Source organism: Acinonyx jubatus, chromosome D4 (genome assembly GCF_027475565.1).
Source record: "Acinonyx jubatus isolate Ajub_Pintada_27869175 chromosome D4, VMU_Ajub_asm_v1.0, whole genome shotgun sequence".
NCBI lineage: Eukaryota > Metazoa > Chordata > Mammalia > Carnivora > Felidae > Acinonyx > Acinonyx jubatus.
The window spans coordinates 3,563,893-3,578,461 of record NC_069391.1 but is presented as its reverse complement, the minus strand read 5'-3'; the positions used below and the strand labels follow the sequence as shown (position 1 = coordinate 3,578,461).

The following is a 14,569-nucleotide window of genomic DNA, read 5'->3' as shown; positions in this document are numbered from 1 at the left end:
TCCCAGCTGGCGTCAGGCTGTGGTGTCACAGCACAAAAAGGGGTCTCCAAGATTGTCCCCATCTTTACTAAAAGGGACCCAGTTTTACATCTAATCTTTAATCCATAGGGGAATTTCCCTTTCAATTGACAAAAATGTTATTTCATTAAAAACAAGGCACCTGTTGTGAGATTCCACTTATAGGAAGCATCCAGGGTAAGGAATGGAACAGGGAGAGAAAGCAGATTAGGGCTTCCCGGGGGCTGGGTGAGGGGATGAACGGGGAGTGAGGGCTCCGGGTACATGGTGTCCCTTGGGGACTGAGATATCCTGCAACGATATTCTGTGGTGTTTGCACAGTGTTGTGAGTGGACTCAGTGCTCAGGAATGGCACAATTTAAAAGAAGTGATTTTATTTAAAGTCTAAAGTAGAAAACAGCATAAGACAAAAATAGACAAAACAAACACAAAACAGAAACCATAACAGGGGAGAGGAAGGAGTGTTTGGTGGGGCATCGGGCTGAAAATGTGTATCAGGCATTGGCACTGAGGGTAGTTCTACAGCTGGAGCTCCCCTGAGGGCTGCCGGGTGCCCAGCTGGCTCCAGGATCTTGCAGGGGCAGGGACGGAGGGGGCCAGGGGCCGGCTCTCCCTGCAGGGCTGCTGGGTGCCCAGCTGGCTCCACGTCTTCTGCAAGATCGAGCGTAGAGGTCGGGTCTACGTTCCCAGCGGGTGGGGCCCTGGCTCGGGTTCTCCTGGAGCCGCAGCAGAAGGCGGGCGCCGCTGGGTGCAGGCGGCTCCTGGTCTGGAGGCGGGACGCCTGCTCTTGATGGAAATGCCGCCGGCTCTGGATGCGGCTTCAGTTCCGTTGCTGCTTCTGCAGCTGAATCTCCATCTTCAGATCGGAGAGGATCCGGGGCCAGAACCGCCGCTCGCTCTGGAGATGACGCAAGAGGAGATCAACATGCCTGCCTTCCAGACAGGCGTTTCCAAAGAAAGGAATAGCCTGCTGCCTTTTCCAGAAGCTCTTGCCCAGGAACCCACACCTGGACCTCTTCCGGACCGCGGTCCCCCACTGGGTGCTCTGAGGCCGGTCTTAGCTCCTGGTCCCACACCAGCCTCCGGGGGCTCCTCTCTGCCTGGCCCAGCAGCGCCCGGCCCCACACACCCACATGCGTCCACCGCCAGCCTTCCGGCCCTCAGCTCGGCCTCCGTGGACTCCGGCTCCTCGGGCCGAGTCTGGAGGACGAGGGCTTTGGGGCGGCCTGGGTGGCATCTGGACAGGACGACTTTCCTGGCCATCTCCAGTCCCTGGATCTAGCAACCCCTCAGTGGCCGCACTCGTCCTGAGCCCACACTGGCTCACGCTGGTGGTTTCATGCACCTGCCCCTCAGTCGAGAAGAGGGAGTAGGCGTCCCCGCTGACCAGCTTCCTGCCGATCTCCTGAGTTTGCTCTGCGAAGACAGCGACCGGCAGCCGGCCCGGACGCATCACAGCCCTGCCCGGCCGTCTTCAACGTTCTGCCTTCACCCCCTGCTGCTTCCAGATGGGACACAGACCAGTCTGGGGGCTGACAGAAGTCCTCCGAGTACTGGTCCAGCCAGGTGCCCAGAATGGAGGAGATGGCACTGGAGGGAGGGGGGGCAGGCAGCAGAGTCAGCGGCCGGCCTTTCCTTCCGCACGGCCCCCTGCGGCGCCCCTGGGGGTCCTCCATCCAGAGGCCAGGCCCACCTGAGCACCGCCCCCCCGCCACTGGCCGTCCAGGCAGGGGCAGGTCCAGTCAGGAGGCGGGGGCCTGGCCGTCTCCACAGGAGGGAACCCTCCATCGATGGTGTGGGCACCCCTGCCTTCCTCAGGGAGGCCTGCCCCTCCCCTGTCTGTCCGGGGGCCTCCTGGCTACGGCATAAACTCCAGGACGGCGGAGGGCTGCCGTGTCTGCTCTGTCCCTGCCCTGGCCGCACACAGTAGGTGCTGCGTAAGTGTGTGAGGAGGAGGGAACAGGCAGCGTCCTCCCTCCCAGCCTGCGTGGGCTCTCACGGCCCCTCGTCCCCAGCTCCTGCACCCATGGCTGCCGTACTGCCTCCGAGGCGCCTGGGGGTCTCCTCTCCCCACAGACACTATTCTCAGGAACACTGTTCTCAGTCCGGGCAGCTGGACTCAGGGGACTGACGCGTGAGGTCGATGGGTGAGCAGGTGGCCCCTGCACCTCCGTCCTGGGACCCCGGGTCGGGGCCGGGCAGGAAGGGCTGGGGTGGGCTGTGGGGGGGACCCACTCTCTCAGGGGCCAACCTCAGCCCCCGGCCTCTCTTCTGCTCCCCAGGGCCCAGGACCCCAGCCACGGCTGTCTGACTCCTTTCCTCCTGCAGGAGAGGCCCCCGCCCCTCGGCCCTCCAGCAGGAATCACAGCTCGTGTGGGAGCCGTGGCTCTGCCCAGCGCCCCCGCCCCCACCCCCGCTCTAGATGTCCCCCACCTTGGAGACGGGGGTCCTCCCATCAGCTCCCAAGTCCGCTCACTTTTTCAGTTGGTCCTGGGGTCCGCCGTCCTCGTCAGAATAAGGAAGGATGCATCCGTATCTAGAGGAGGCCGTGAGGGCATCACATCTACCGTACCTGCTATGATATCTAGGGTTACTGGCTGACTTCTGGACGAGAACGGAAGCCCAGGAGGGTAGAGTCTGGTCTGGGGTATGCGAAGCGTCTAGAAGGGGCTCCGTGCCCACTTGTTGAGTGAACGAAGCCCAGCCAGCACCGTACAGACATCTGAGGGGGTTGGGGACCCCTCCCTGGCCACCCCCAGGATGGGTCCCCCATATGGAATCGAGGGTGAGAGCAGCTTTGCCCCAGGCACGGGACACCCAGGCTGGAGGCAGAGAGGAAGCACGGCAGCCCCAGGCAACCCCCTCCACGGGCCGGGCACAGGGTGGGGGACTTGTCCCAACAGTGGGACACGACCCCATGTGGGGTGGTCCTCCTGACACCCAGGGTTCCCATGAGACACCTGAGGCTCAAAAAGGTGCCAGGAGGGGGCGGGGAGCTGCTGTGCTGTGCGGGGGCCGTGCTCACCCTTTCTGGGCGGCAGGTCCCGGGCCTCTTGGGTGGTGGCGTTCCTTTGGGAGGTGCGCAGGGAGAGGGAGACATAGGAGAGAGCACTGCTCTGGGTCTCCCAGCTGCCTCAGGGTGTCTGCACTGGCTGTCCACACCCTCTGGGTCTCATGCAGGGGCAGGGCTGGATCATTTTCACAAGTGGGCTAGGTTTTGTACAAAGGAGGGACAGTTCAAAATACAGTATAAAAATAATCCTGTCCACGTCCTGAAGTGGCTTCGCTAATCTTACAAACACGTGAAGGGTGACTCCCACCTGGCCAAGGCTGGGGCTGGACGGTGGGGGTGAGGGTAGGGAGGAGCCCAGACTCCTTGGGTGGGGATTATGCCCCCTCAAGGTGCAAGCCGTGGGCGGGACCATGGGGAGTCACCTGGTTGGCTTCTGGGCAGGTGGCCTTCCGTGGCCGCCTCCGGGCCTGGTTGTGGGGCCCCCTCCGTACCCACACTCACCCCGAGCTCCTGGCCCTCACTGGTGGCATGGCACTTACCCTCAGCTTGGTCCCAAACCCACCCTGAGCCCGGCTCTCCCAGGCCTTTGCTCTGGTCCCCGTGGTCAGCTCCCTCGAGACCCCCGCTGGTCGGGGCACGGCCCGGTGTCAGGTCCAGTGGGCATATCAGCCACCGCAGCGGCAGGGGGGAAGGGCTGGGCGCGACCCCTCCTCTCCTGACTCAGGAGCCGGCCCCCCAGCTCTCTCAGCCTCGAGTACACTCACTGTCTCCTTTGGCCGCTCCTGGGCTCTCTTGGGGTTCGTCTCCAGGGTGGCAAATGTGGAGGTGCCCTCCTGCCAGAGTCACCTTTATGTCAGTTTAGAAGCGGCCCTCAATCCCCCACCCCTGCTGTCCTAGAAGCCCGAGCCTTTTCTTTGGGTCCTCATTGCCCTGATGATTTGGGTCTGCGTGTCCCCTGAGGCATCCACTCAGGAGGGGGCACCCTGCCTGCCCTGTACCCCCCAGCACTCCCAGTATGGGGAGCATAGCGGTGGCCAGTCATAACTCCTGTTACCCCAGGGGGCGCCTGGGTGGCTCAGTCGGTTGAGCGTCCAACTTCGGCTTGGGTCATGATCTTGTGGTTTGTGGGTTCGAGCCCCAGGTCGGCCTCTGTGCTGGCAGCGTGGAACCTGCTTCGGACCCTCTGCCCCCTCCCTCTCTCTCTGCCCCTCCTCTGCTCGCGCTCTCCCCCAAAAATAAACAGTCCAAAAAAACAAAAACAAAAACCCAACTCCTGGTAGCCCTGTTGGTCCTCACTGTACAGGTTCCAGGGGACCCTCAGGGGACAGAGGATGGCAGGGCCAGGCAGGCCGTCGGTGCAGTTCCCGTGGCATGGCAGGGTCGCGACCAGTGCCCTCCATTCAGCCCCTAAACCCAGGACAGAAAAGGGGCCAGGGCCGCCTCCCGTGTCTCTCACGGTCCTGTGCCGACCCAAGCTGCACCCCACCCCCCACCCCCCGCCCCCCGCCGTGGCCTGCTTCTGGAGGCTGGCATGGGCTCTCTGCCACCGGCAGGCCTCACAGGGGCCCCACACAGGCCCCAGGAGGGCCCTGTTCACCGCATAGTTCTATACGGTGCTCACTTTTGAGGGTCTTGGGTCCCCACAGCTGGCCTCTCTGGAGCTCCAAGGGATGGGGGGGCCAAGCACTTCTGTCAGAACTCAGCAGGAAGTACTTGCTGGTGAAAGCCCCGGGGGGATCCCTGCACTTACCTTCCCATAAACTGCATTTTCGTACTTCAGGTGGGCAAGTGGGCGCCCCGTTCCCCGCACCTTGTAAATCACGAAGCGTGGAAAACGGAAAACAGCAGGGACCTCCACCACGCACCCCTGCCCCAACCCTGGAAGAGGCCGGGTGGACACCGGGCCCCCTCTTGTTGTCCCCGTGTGGTTCTGCGCGACGCGGGCTAGCATAGGCGGGCAGGTGTCCGTGCACACGAGAGCGTGTGCGCCGCAGGGCGGCCTCACTGATGGGCGGGTCCCCAGGGGCTGAGCCCTCTCCACCCCCCACACCACGTGAAGCTTGAGAGTACCGTGAGCTCCGTGGAGCCCACGGCGGTCTGACAGACGCCACGCTGGTGAGCAGAGGCACATAAACCGCACTGTGCAACCCACAGGCCCCAAAGCCGCATCCGTCCAAGTGAAAGCTTTATTTCCGTTGGGATCCTGCTGTCTGCTTTGCCCGGCCCACCCCCTCCCGGATGGGATGCTCTGGGTGGCTGGCCCTGCGGCCTCCGGTTACAGAACAGCCCCAGAAACCGTGGGGGACGCAGCCCAACCTTGGCAGAGTCTGGGAGACGATGAAGGGCGACTCGGTGGGAGGGCCTCCCCGCCATACAAGGGACTGAATTTAGGGTGTGAGCGAGGCTTTCCGGACTCCAGGACGAGCGTGTTTTCCGGACAGGCTGCTGGCCCTCTGTGCACCCGCTGGGATCCACGGGTCTCGAGTAGAGCCCCAGGCGGGGGTGGGTGGGGGGCGGCTGCCAGGAGCCATTACTAACAGCAGGGTCAAGAGGTCAAGTTGAGGTCAAGAGCCACAGGACCCACTAAGGACCGCGGCTGGGGAAGGCAAGGGGCTCTGGCTCAGGAACAGGCGTGGCTGCCGCTCTCCTCGAGCAAGGGAGAGGACCCATCGCCGGGAATGACCTAGGTCCGGCCGGGCCTACGCTCCCAGGGACGGTGGGTCAGCTGGCCCCCCGCCCCGGGCCCCCGGCCCCTCCTGGCCCTGCAGCCGATACAGGGCCTCCATATGCCTCCGCTTCTGCTTGGCCCGGTTGATGATCGTCTGGAAGAGCCTGCAGAAGAGGTGGACGGACGGGGGAGAGTCGTCGTTGCCGGGGATGGGGTAGGTGATGAGACACGGGTTGCAGTTGGTGTCCACGATGCCCACGGTGGGGATCTGCATCTTGGCTGCGTCTCTCACAGCCACGTGGGGCTCAAAGACGTTGTTGAGCGTGTGCAGGAAGATGATGAGGTCTGGCAGGCGGACCTTGGGTCCCAAGAGGAGCGGGGCGTTGGTCAGCAGGCCGCCCTTGAAGTAGCGGGTGTGGGCGTATTCGCCGCAGTCCCGGGCCGTGGTCTCGATCAGGTGTGAGAACTGCCTGTTGCGGCCCACAAACAAGATGATGCCCTTGCGATAGGCCACGTGGGCCGTGAAATTCAACGCCAGCCGCAGGTGCGCGGCTGTCTGTTCCAGGTCAATGATGTCCTGGTCCAGGCGACTCCCAAAAATGTACGGCTCCATAAACCTGCCAGAGACCCCACAAAGGCAAGGGTGAGCAAAGTCCACAAGGCCAATTCGGCGCCTTCTGGTCTGAATGCCCACCACCCGCCAGGGCCCTCCGTGGAGGACCCTCTGGGGCAACCATCCCCGGGGACGGCGCAGTCTGCAACCCGCAACCACGACGGCAGTGGGGGCCCCTGTCTGGCGAGTGATGGCCAGGAGGCAGTGGGGGTGGGGTGGGGTTCGGGGTGACCAGGACAGGCCTGGGCTACAGCAAGCCTCGGGCAAGTCTCCCCGCACCCACACGCCATCACGTGGGGATGCCACCGGAAGGAACGCCGCACACACATCTGAACGTGTGAATGCGCCACCGCTGCCTCCCTCGCCAGCCTCCATCCTGTGCCCCTGCCGAGGGCCCTGAGCACACAGTCCAGCGTGGGGGCCAAAGCGGAGTCTGAGAATAAACCCCTGCTCCTCCCCGGGGCTCAGTGGCCCCGTCTGGAAGAGGACGAAACGTGCCAGTGCAAAAAGGGCCTTGGACTCCAAGGATCCCAAGGCAGGAGGGTCCCCGGGCCCCGCAGGCACCACCACACCGGGCCCCCGTGTCTGTCACCTGTGCCGACAGCCTGCTTTGTGCCCCAGGTGCACCCGGGCATCGAAGAGGCTTCTCACGGAAAACAACTCCTTGACGTTGAAGAAGTCAGAGTGCTTGAGGGGCTCGTTGAGGATCCTGTCGTTGAGATCTGGGGTGGGGAGGAGAGGGTGCTGTGGCTTGCGGCCCCCCTGCTCCCAACTGTGGAAGGGAGGCAACGTGGCCGGGGAGGGGGAGGGCCGGTAATTCCAGCTGACCAAAGTGCCGGAGGCCACCGGGTCCTTTCCAGGAGATTGGGGCTGCAGCCAGGCTCTGACCCTGGCTTTCCTCCTGGGTAACCCTGGTCAAGTCTATACCCAGAAAGGGGAGGGGCCCAGGCCGGTCCTGGGCGTGCCTCCCAGTCACCAGAGGAAGGTCCTGATCAGGCATCCAGGGAGGGCTCAGCGGTCCAGAGAGCACCTCCCAAAGGGCCAAGCCACATGGGCCACCATTCGCTCTCCCTCCCCCCACCCGGGGAGGACAGTGGCCTTAGCCCCATCCTCAGATGAGAGCGGATGATAGGGCAGGGCAGCGAGGCACGAGCTCAGGCCACTGTAAGTGCAGTGCGGGTGCACCCAGCACACGGGGCTGCAGGGGGCAGGAGACGCAGGCAGGCTGCCCCTTCTTCCTTCCTGGGTCCGCACCCCTCCGGGGCTTCACACCTAACGGCAGGGCACTCCGAACTCCTCGTGGCAGACGATTTCAACCCCAAACGGGGGAGGCCAGGCGCGGTCCCCTCAACACCCTAGGCTCACAGAGGAGCCGACCTTACCGATGCTGCCTTCGGGCTCCCTGACGGCGGGGGTCGCAGCGCTGGCCAGGGTCCTGCCGCTCGGCCGGGCCCGCCCCGGGGTGGCGCTCTGGAGCAGACGTGGCCGCAGCGGCCAGGCGCAGACACCTGAGGAGATAGCAGGCTGGTGGGGCGCGCGCCCGGCCGCTGTCCCTGCGGGGGCCTGGGTCCCCGCGCGGCGGGCGCTGCGTGACCCGCAGGCCTGGGAGGCGTCGCGCCGCCCCCCGTCCCCACCCCCCGCCCGCACCCCGCGCCCCTGCCCGTGCCCTCCGGCCCGGATCCCCGCCGCGTCCTGTGCTCCGCGCCCCCCGGCCCCCGCGCACGCTCACCCGCGCCGAGCAGGCGGGACACGGACGCGGCGGGCGCCATGGCGCGGAGGGCGGACGGGGCAGGGACGAGCTCTGGGAGCGGCGCTCCTTCCGCCGTCGCCGCCAGCGCCCCGGCCGCAGCGCCGCCTGCCGGCCCGGAGGTGCCTCTGCGCGCCCCGCCGCTCGGCCCCGGGTCAGGCCGCGCAGGCCCGCGATGCGTGAGCCCCGGGCCCGACTTCGGCCCGCCGCCCGCACGGACGCCACGGACACGGGAGGATGGAGCGGCCCGGCGGGGTCCAGGCGAGCGCGGGGTGTAGGGGAGCGCGTCCCCCGGCCCTGTCCCCCCAGCTCGCCCCCTGCACCCCGCACGAGCCGCCGTCCCCGTGGGGGCCCTCCTCCCCTCGGGCCAGTCCCTCACAACCCGTCGCTCTCCCAGGGGGACTCCATAAGATTAGGCGCATCTGGAGTCTGCATTTAGAGGCCGGGTACGGGGCGGAGGGGACGGGGCCCGACGTCCGGGGCCGGGGACACCCAGGCACGCGGTAAAGCGGCGTGCGGAGCTGGAAGCGGGCCTTCTGCGGGTGAAGGCCAAGACCTGGGGTCCCCCGGCCAGTAGGGGAGCGACTGGGAAGGCCGTGGGCGCGGCGCCTTTAAGACCTGACCGCCCAGTCAGGTGACCGGGCCGTCGCCTGGCAACAGGAAGCCGCGCGGACCCCTGAGCTCTCCCACCGACTCCACGGAGGTCAGGCTCATGTCCGAGGCGAACCCCCGAGAGTGCGCGGAGGCCGCGGAGCCCCCGGCCCCGGAGGCCCCGGCGCCCGCGCCCCCGCAGAGAACCAGCGACTACTACCGCATAGACGGGGATCTGCCGGTCAGGTTCAACAACCCGGAGTGGTTTCGGGGCTACGGGTGAGGACGGAGTCAGGGGTCACGCGCTGGGGCTGGGTGGCGGCTCCGCTCACTAGGCCCGCACACACGAGTCTGCGGCGTGGCCCCGCGCCCAGCTGTTACCACCAAATGGGCGAGAAAGTCCTCCGAAAGCACAAGCGAGGGGCCTGCAGTCGTGCAGGACTGGCCGGGGTGGCCCGGATAAGTCCTACCTCTCCGGGCTGGGAGGCACCGCCACCGGCACGCCTGAGCTGCTCATGGCTAACCCTGGGACGTTGGTAGCCCCCTGCCCTCCCTCACCTAGTCTCCCCTGCCATCCCGTGGACTGGGGGCTGTTATCCTGTCCCAGGACAGACAACTGGGGTGCAGAAAGGTGGTATCTCGCTCAAGCTCTGGAGGCATGAGACAGAGCTGATGTCCGAACCCAGCCACTCAGTTCAACTCAGGGTCAGCATCAGAGACCACAGGCGTGTTTTCTCTCAGCGGCTCCGGAGTGGACAACCCCCAACCCCCACCCCCACCGCCCCCAGCAGGGGTGTGGCGGCTGAGCCGCAGCTCCTGACCTCCCTGCCTGTCCAGGAAGTGACGGCAGGTGCCAAGACCCTGCAAGGGTTGCCTTTAGGGCTTTGGCCTGCCTTGGGGGAGAGTAAGGGCAGAGGTGAGCAGAGGAGGCGGGGAGGGTGAACCTGCGGGCCAAGGGAGCCCTCGCTCACGGCTGCATTGCCAGCCTGGGGCGCTCCCGACAGAGCTCCATCCATCAAGCAGATGTTTTAAGGCCGCGGCTTGGGCAGAATTAGAATAAATGCACGGAAAATAGAGTGTGTTTCTCATCTGCCAGGACCAAGGAGCCTGTCTCCGTGTACAGGACCAGTAACCAAGCTTACGGGAGCAGGGCCCCCACCGTGCACGAGATGCCGGTAAGCGGGAAGCACGTGTATGTGGGGGGCGGGGGGCATCTCCAGGAGGAGGCTGCAACCCTGGATTTCTCAAAAGGGCAACACATCGGGGGGGGGGGCTGTCCAGAGTGGCCCAAAGTTCCAACATCACAAAGGGGGAGGGGGCACCTCAAATCTTTTTGAAACAGGGCCGGGTAGAAATAACTAAGTGAATTTGGCCACGAAGTGTTTTAAAGATGAAAACGGGGGGCGCCTGGGTGGCTCAGTCGGTTGAGCGTCCGACTTCAACTCAGGTCATGATCTCACGGTCCGGTCCGTGAGTTCGAGCCCCGCGTCGGGCTCTGGGCTGACGGCTCAGAGCCTGGAGCCTGCTTCCAATTCTGTGTCTCCCTCTCTCTCTGCCCCTCCCCTGTTCATGCTCTCTCTCTGTCTCAAAAATAAATAAACGTTAAAAAAAAAAAAAGATGAAAACGGTGCACGTAGACTGGCTTAAGACGTCCCCAAAGGCTGGCTCCTCTTACATAGACCCCCCCCCCCCCCCCCCCCGGCACCTTCAGGCAGTGAGTTTGGAAGCAAATGAGGGATCGGCTGCTTCCTTTTTGTAATAATGCCTGATGTTAATGAACTCGTGACCTTAAGAGGCAGTGCCGTCGAAAAACCACAGGTTGCAACGGGACAAGGCACATTGGTGGATCCGGGGATCCATGTACTTTTGGGCACCCCCCACCCCCTTTTTGAGGTTGACTTCACAGTCTGGAGGCCTAGAACTGCCTTCTAAAACTCCCCTGAAGTCCCTCCTGGGCCCAGGTGAGGGGTCAGATGCACCAGCATAAGCATCCCCTGGATACCCGGGACAGTAGGGCCACCCATTTTGGGGTGACAGTGTGGTTTTTCCTTCAAAATAGTCATCATTTTAAAAGGTCTGGTTATATCGCTTATTTACGTGTTTTACATGGGGGATAGAGCTCTTGGGAGATTATTTGTCTAGGAAGTTTCCAGAGGGGCGCCTGGGTGGCTCAGTCGGTGAAGTATTCGACTTTGGCTCAGGTCATGACCTCCCGATTCATGGGTTCGAGCCCCACGTCGGGCTCTGTGTTGACAGCTGGGAGCCTGGAGCCTGCTTTGGATTCTGTGTCTCCCTCTCTCTCTGCCCCCACCCTGCTCGCACTCTGTCTCTCTCTCTCTCTCTCTCAAAAATAAATAAACATTTGGGGCGCCTGGGTGGCTCAGTCAGTTGAGGGTCGACTTCGGCTCAGGTCACGGTCTCGTGGTTTGTGAGATCGAGCCCCGCGTCTGGCGCTGTGATCACAGCTCGGAGCCTGGAGCCTGCTTCGGATCCTGTGTCTCCTCCCTCTCTCTCTGCCCCTTCCCCACTCACGCTCTGCCTCTCTCTCCAAAATAAACATTGGAATAAAATTGAAAAGAAAAATGATACCGCGAGGAAACTGTTCTCTGCGATACTGTAACGGTATCCCGCTGAAGCGTACAACACGAAAAGTGAACGCTGATGAACTGAACGCCGTGGACTTCAGTGACGTGTGGATGTGTGGACATCGGCTCAGCTGTCAGAAACGTGGCACAGTGATGCTCAGGGCGGCCGTCTGTGCCCTGGGGGGGGGGGGGGGGGGCCGTGATGGCTATCTGGGAACTCCGCGCTCCACACTCAATTTCTCTGGAGCCCACAGCCTCTGCCCTGAGAAAAGACAGTCTATTAAAAACATACACGGAAGCCATTTCTCTTTGTCCCCACTTCCTGCCAAGGAGACACAACAGCCAGCGATCTTGACAGAAGGCTAGCTAAAGAACAGCTCACCTGTCCAGGGTGAGCCATCTGGCAGAGCCCCAGGCCCAGGCGTCCCAGGGTCACCCGATGATGCTGTGCTGTTGGACTAATCCCCACCACCCTAGCGCCTGCACACGGGAGCTCAGGCTTGTCTGGGTGTGGTCCTCACCGCACCCTCACCCCACTAGGGCAGTGCCCCCTCCGCACCCCTGCACTGGTGGGGCATGGGCATCAGAAGCGTGTTACAGCTCTACAGGGGATTCGCGTACGCACTCAGGGCTGAAACCCACGCGTGTCGAGTTTGTCTCTTCTCTGCAGAAGAGGAAACTGACATTCAGAGAGGTCCAGATGTGTATCTGGTGGCACGGTTGGTCCAAGCAGAACTGGGGTGACTTGGGGCCAGCAGTGGCTGTGCTACGCCCAGGTGGCCCGTAGGCGGTCCTTCAGTCCGTGCGTAACGAGCTATTAGTAAGTGTTCCCAGACGTCACCTATAAATTGGGATGGTCTGGGGGCTCCCGGGTGGCTCAGTCACTGACGCGTCTGACTCTCGATCTCGGCTCAGGTCGCGATCTCCCGGTTCATAGGACGGAGCCTCGAGTCGGGCTCAGCGCTGAGCCTGCTTGGGATTCTTTCCCACTCCCTCGCCTCCCGAGCGTGTACTCTCTGTCTCTCAAAATAAATCAATAAAATTATAAAAAAAAAAAAAAAGTAAACAGGGACGGCCTGGGCCATTCTGCCCACCCTGACGTCACTGCTTCCTGGGAGCAGAGACGACATTTTCTTACAAATTCTTGTTCTTCTTCCAGAAATGCCCGATGACCGGCTGCACACCCCATTAATTCTTGTGTCCCCTTGCCACTTCCAGAAAGTGTTTTACCCAAATTCGGGCAAGTTTTCCAGACAACTTGCAGCCGGTGGGATGTTCCGGAACAATACTTTCAACGTCTTCATGGAGAAGAGCGTTGTGACGGGTCCCGACAACTACATCACCTCCTACGACCGCTTCAACTTCCACCCCAGCTACAACGTCAACAGGCCCTCCATCTGCGATTGAGAGGTCAGGGGTCCCCTGACACCAGCAGCAATGACCTGACACATTGTCCCCCGTCTTCCGTAATTTGCCCAATCGTGAAGGTGCAGACTTCACTGCTTTCCCTGACAATGTTTGCTCTTTACGTTAGGAAAACATGCGGACGGGGCAGTAACGTCCTACGTGCTCCGTTTTACTTCTGAGCTGGGAAGGATGTTAGTGGCTTGACTTTCCATTAAAAAAGTCGCAGCATCCTGAATTCTGGACTCACCTGTAATCAGGGGACAGGACCATGGGCGTCCTGGGACCCAAGTTTTGGCCTGGCACGAGGAAGGCCTGGGTAACCCCCACCCCCCTCCCCTGCCCCCCGTGTCTTTCTCGGCAGCCGTTTCACACTCCAGACAGATCCCGGAGTGGGTTTCCTGTTCTAAAGCGCCTTGGTGGAAATCAGGAGGGTGGGATGCCCTGCCTGGAGGGAGGACAGGGGCCGTGCGGGGAAGAAGGGCAGGAACACAGCCCCCTGTCCCTGACGCATGCTGGCCGGTGTGGAGTCCCCGGGGACATCCTGCGGCCACCGAGAGGGGCAGGGCCGGGAGGCCAGATCAGTGGAACGGGCCTGGCCAGCGCCTCTCGCGGTTGGAGGGGGTGATGTGTCCGTGGGACTTCTCCCTTTGTGTTCATTTCCAATGTTCAGTAAAACGTGAAGAAAAAACCCAGCAGGCAGGGAATAACGCATTTTCTGGGTGGGGTAGCAATGACAGCGCGTGCACGTTGATTTCTCTGCAGTCCTCGACCGATTGAGGTATGAGAGCAGGACGCGTTCATCATGGGAAATCCGGAAGGCGCTCGCTCTAGACAGAGGCCACGGTTACGTTTCACGGATGCTATCTCCTTTACAAAAATCGTGGTCCCGTCAGAGTGGGAAGGAATGAAACGCCATGACTGGTTGTTTCTTCGTTAAAACCTTTTTATTATTAACACACAGAAGTAGACATTTTGGCCACAGGCTTAATGTCCCACTTGGAACGGAAATGGTTTCCAGAGAAAGTCGATATTCTTAATAAAAAGATGCGAAGCTGAGCCCGAACCCAGGGTCTGTGTGTTATCTTTCTGAGCCGCAAAACCAGTGGGCTCTCCAGGCATCAGGCCAAAAATTACTTTCCACGACCCTTCACTAAAAAAATACCCAAATCCTGGGGACGCCTCTGTGCTGAGGCTCTGTTGAAATAAACACCAGACAAAGAATGCCTTTTTAACCAAGTTTCTAAACTCCCCGAAAAGAATGAATTCCTCCCTCGGCAGCTATGAAAAGCAGGTTGGGGACTCCGGGGAAGGGCAAAGTTAGCTGGCAAAATAGCCGTTTTTCCTCCTGGTCGGAGCTGGTGAGCGCCACGCTCGGAGAGGCCGTCCCTGCGGCCGGCTGGGGGTGCCACCAGGGGAGCCGACATCGTCAGACCTGGGCATCCTAACAGGTGCTGGGTGCTTCGACGCGTCACGGCCGATAAACTGCTCTGTCAGAGATGCTAGTGAGGTAAAGCTACGCTCTGCGTGCATTGTAAGTAGAATAAATGTCTGGGAAGATGGAAACCAGAAATAACTTTGATAGAACATATATGCCCGTCTTCCCGCAAGAGCAGGAGCGTCTCCAGCTCAGGCTCCCGGCGTCCTCGTCCTGGAGCACCCTGTCTGCTGGCTTGGGTTCTCGGAGGACCTTGACATCATCACCTGGGGCGAGTCCCAGGCCTGCCCGACGCGGAGCCCACCTTGGGTGCGTCTGGGGGGGCGTGGCCGCCGGCAGGGGACCCCGCAGCCCTGGCCCCGACGCTGCACACAAGTCTCACGGGGACTCCGGTGCCTATAAACTAAACTTCTCTTTCGGCACGTCTTCCACCAGGAATCTTCATGTGTTGAGGGCAGACGCCGAGCGTTCAGATGGACGGTCTCACGGAAG

The 14,569-nt window shown here is 62.1% G+C and overlaps 3 protein-coding genes across 4 annotated transcripts; 1 reads left to right on the top strand and 2 right to left on the bottom strand.

Annotated features, from left to right (window-relative positions):
• Positions 1-369: 369 nt before the first annotated feature.
• On the bottom strand, positions 370-5,162 carry LOC113596832 (uncharacterized). Of its 2 annotated transcripts, none has more exons than XM_027051700.2 (4): positions 4,782-5,162; positions 3,044-3,228; positions 2,495-2,590; positions 370-1,608 (listed from the first exon to the last, which is right to left on the bottom strand). In XM_027051700.2, the coding sequence occupies exons 1-4, from the start codon at positions 5,160-5,162 to the stop codon at positions 1,371-1,373; spliced, it is 900 nt and encodes a 299-aa protein (XP_026907501.1). In that variant the 3' UTR covers positions 370-1,370. The 2 variants fall into 2 exon arrangements, with proteins under 2 accessions (XP_026907501.1, XP_053060409.1); XM_053204434.1 differs by having other exon boundaries at positions 2,495-2,554.
• Positions 5,163-5,196: 34 nt separating this feature from the next.
• On the bottom strand, positions 5,197-8,154 carry MRPS2 (mitochondrial ribosomal protein S2). Its single transcript, XM_027051698.2, has 4 exons — positions 8,042-8,154; positions 7,695-7,820; positions 6,905-7,034; positions 5,197-6,316 (listed from the first exon to the last, which is right to left on the bottom strand). Exons 1-4 carry the CDS (start codon positions 8,079-8,081, stop codon positions 5,731-5,733), a joined length of 882 nt encoding a protein of 293 aa, XP_026907499.1. The 5' UTR covers positions 8,082-8,154; the 3' UTR covers positions 5,197-5,730.
• Positions 8,155-8,182: 28 nt separating this feature from the next.
• PIERCE1 (piercer of microtubule wall 1) lies at positions 8,183-12,877 on the top strand. The gene is made up of 3 exons (XM_027051701.2): positions 8,183-8,929; positions 9,747-9,825; positions 12,454-12,877. Exons 1-3 carry the CDS (start codon positions 8,772-8,774, stop codon positions 12,640-12,642), a joined length of 426 nt encoding a protein of 141 aa, XP_026907502.1. The 5' UTR covers positions 8,183-8,771; the 3' UTR covers positions 12,643-12,877.
• The last annotated feature ends 1,692 nt before the right edge of the window (positions 12,878-14,569 follow it).

Bases quoted from the DNA above. Each gene is read 5' to 3' on its own strand.
- LOC113596832 (XM_027051700.2), bottom strand. From the start codon at position 5,162: ATGTGCCTCTGCTCACCAGCGTGGCGTCTGTCAGACCGCCGTGGGCTC. The intron at 3,229-4,781 runs GTAAGTGCAGGG...TACAAAACCTAG, and splicing joins AAAATGCAGTTTATGGGAAG to CCCACTTGTGAAAATGATCC. The intron at 2,591-3,043 runs GTGAGCACGGCC...ATATCATAGCAG, and splicing joins GGACCTGCCGCCCAGAAAGG to GTACGGTAGATGTGATGCCC.
- MRPS2 (XM_027051698.2), bottom strand. From the start codon at position 8,081: ATGGCGCCCGCCGCGTCCGTGTCCCGCCTGCTCGGCGCGG. The intron at 7,035-7,694 runs GTAAGGTCGGCT...TCCCCACCCCAG, and splicing joins GGAGCCCGAAGGCAGCATCG to ATCTCAACGACAGGATCCTC. The intron at 6,317-6,904 runs GTGACAGACACG...GGTCTCTGGCAG, and splicing joins AAAGCAGGCTGTCGGCACAG to GTTTATGGAGCCGTACATTT.
- PIERCE1 (XM_027051701.2), top strand. From the start codon at position 8,772: ATGTCCGAGGCGAACCCCCGAGAGTGCGCGGAGGCCGCGGAGCCCCCG. The intron at 8,930-9,746 runs GTGAGGACGGAG...CTCATCTGCCAG, and splicing joins GAGTGGTTTCGGGGCTACGG to GACCAAGGAGCCTGTCTCCG. The intron at 9,826-12,453 runs GTAAGCGGGAAG...TGCCACTTCCAG, and splicing joins CCACCGTGCACGAGATGCCG to AAAGTGTTTTACCCAAATTC.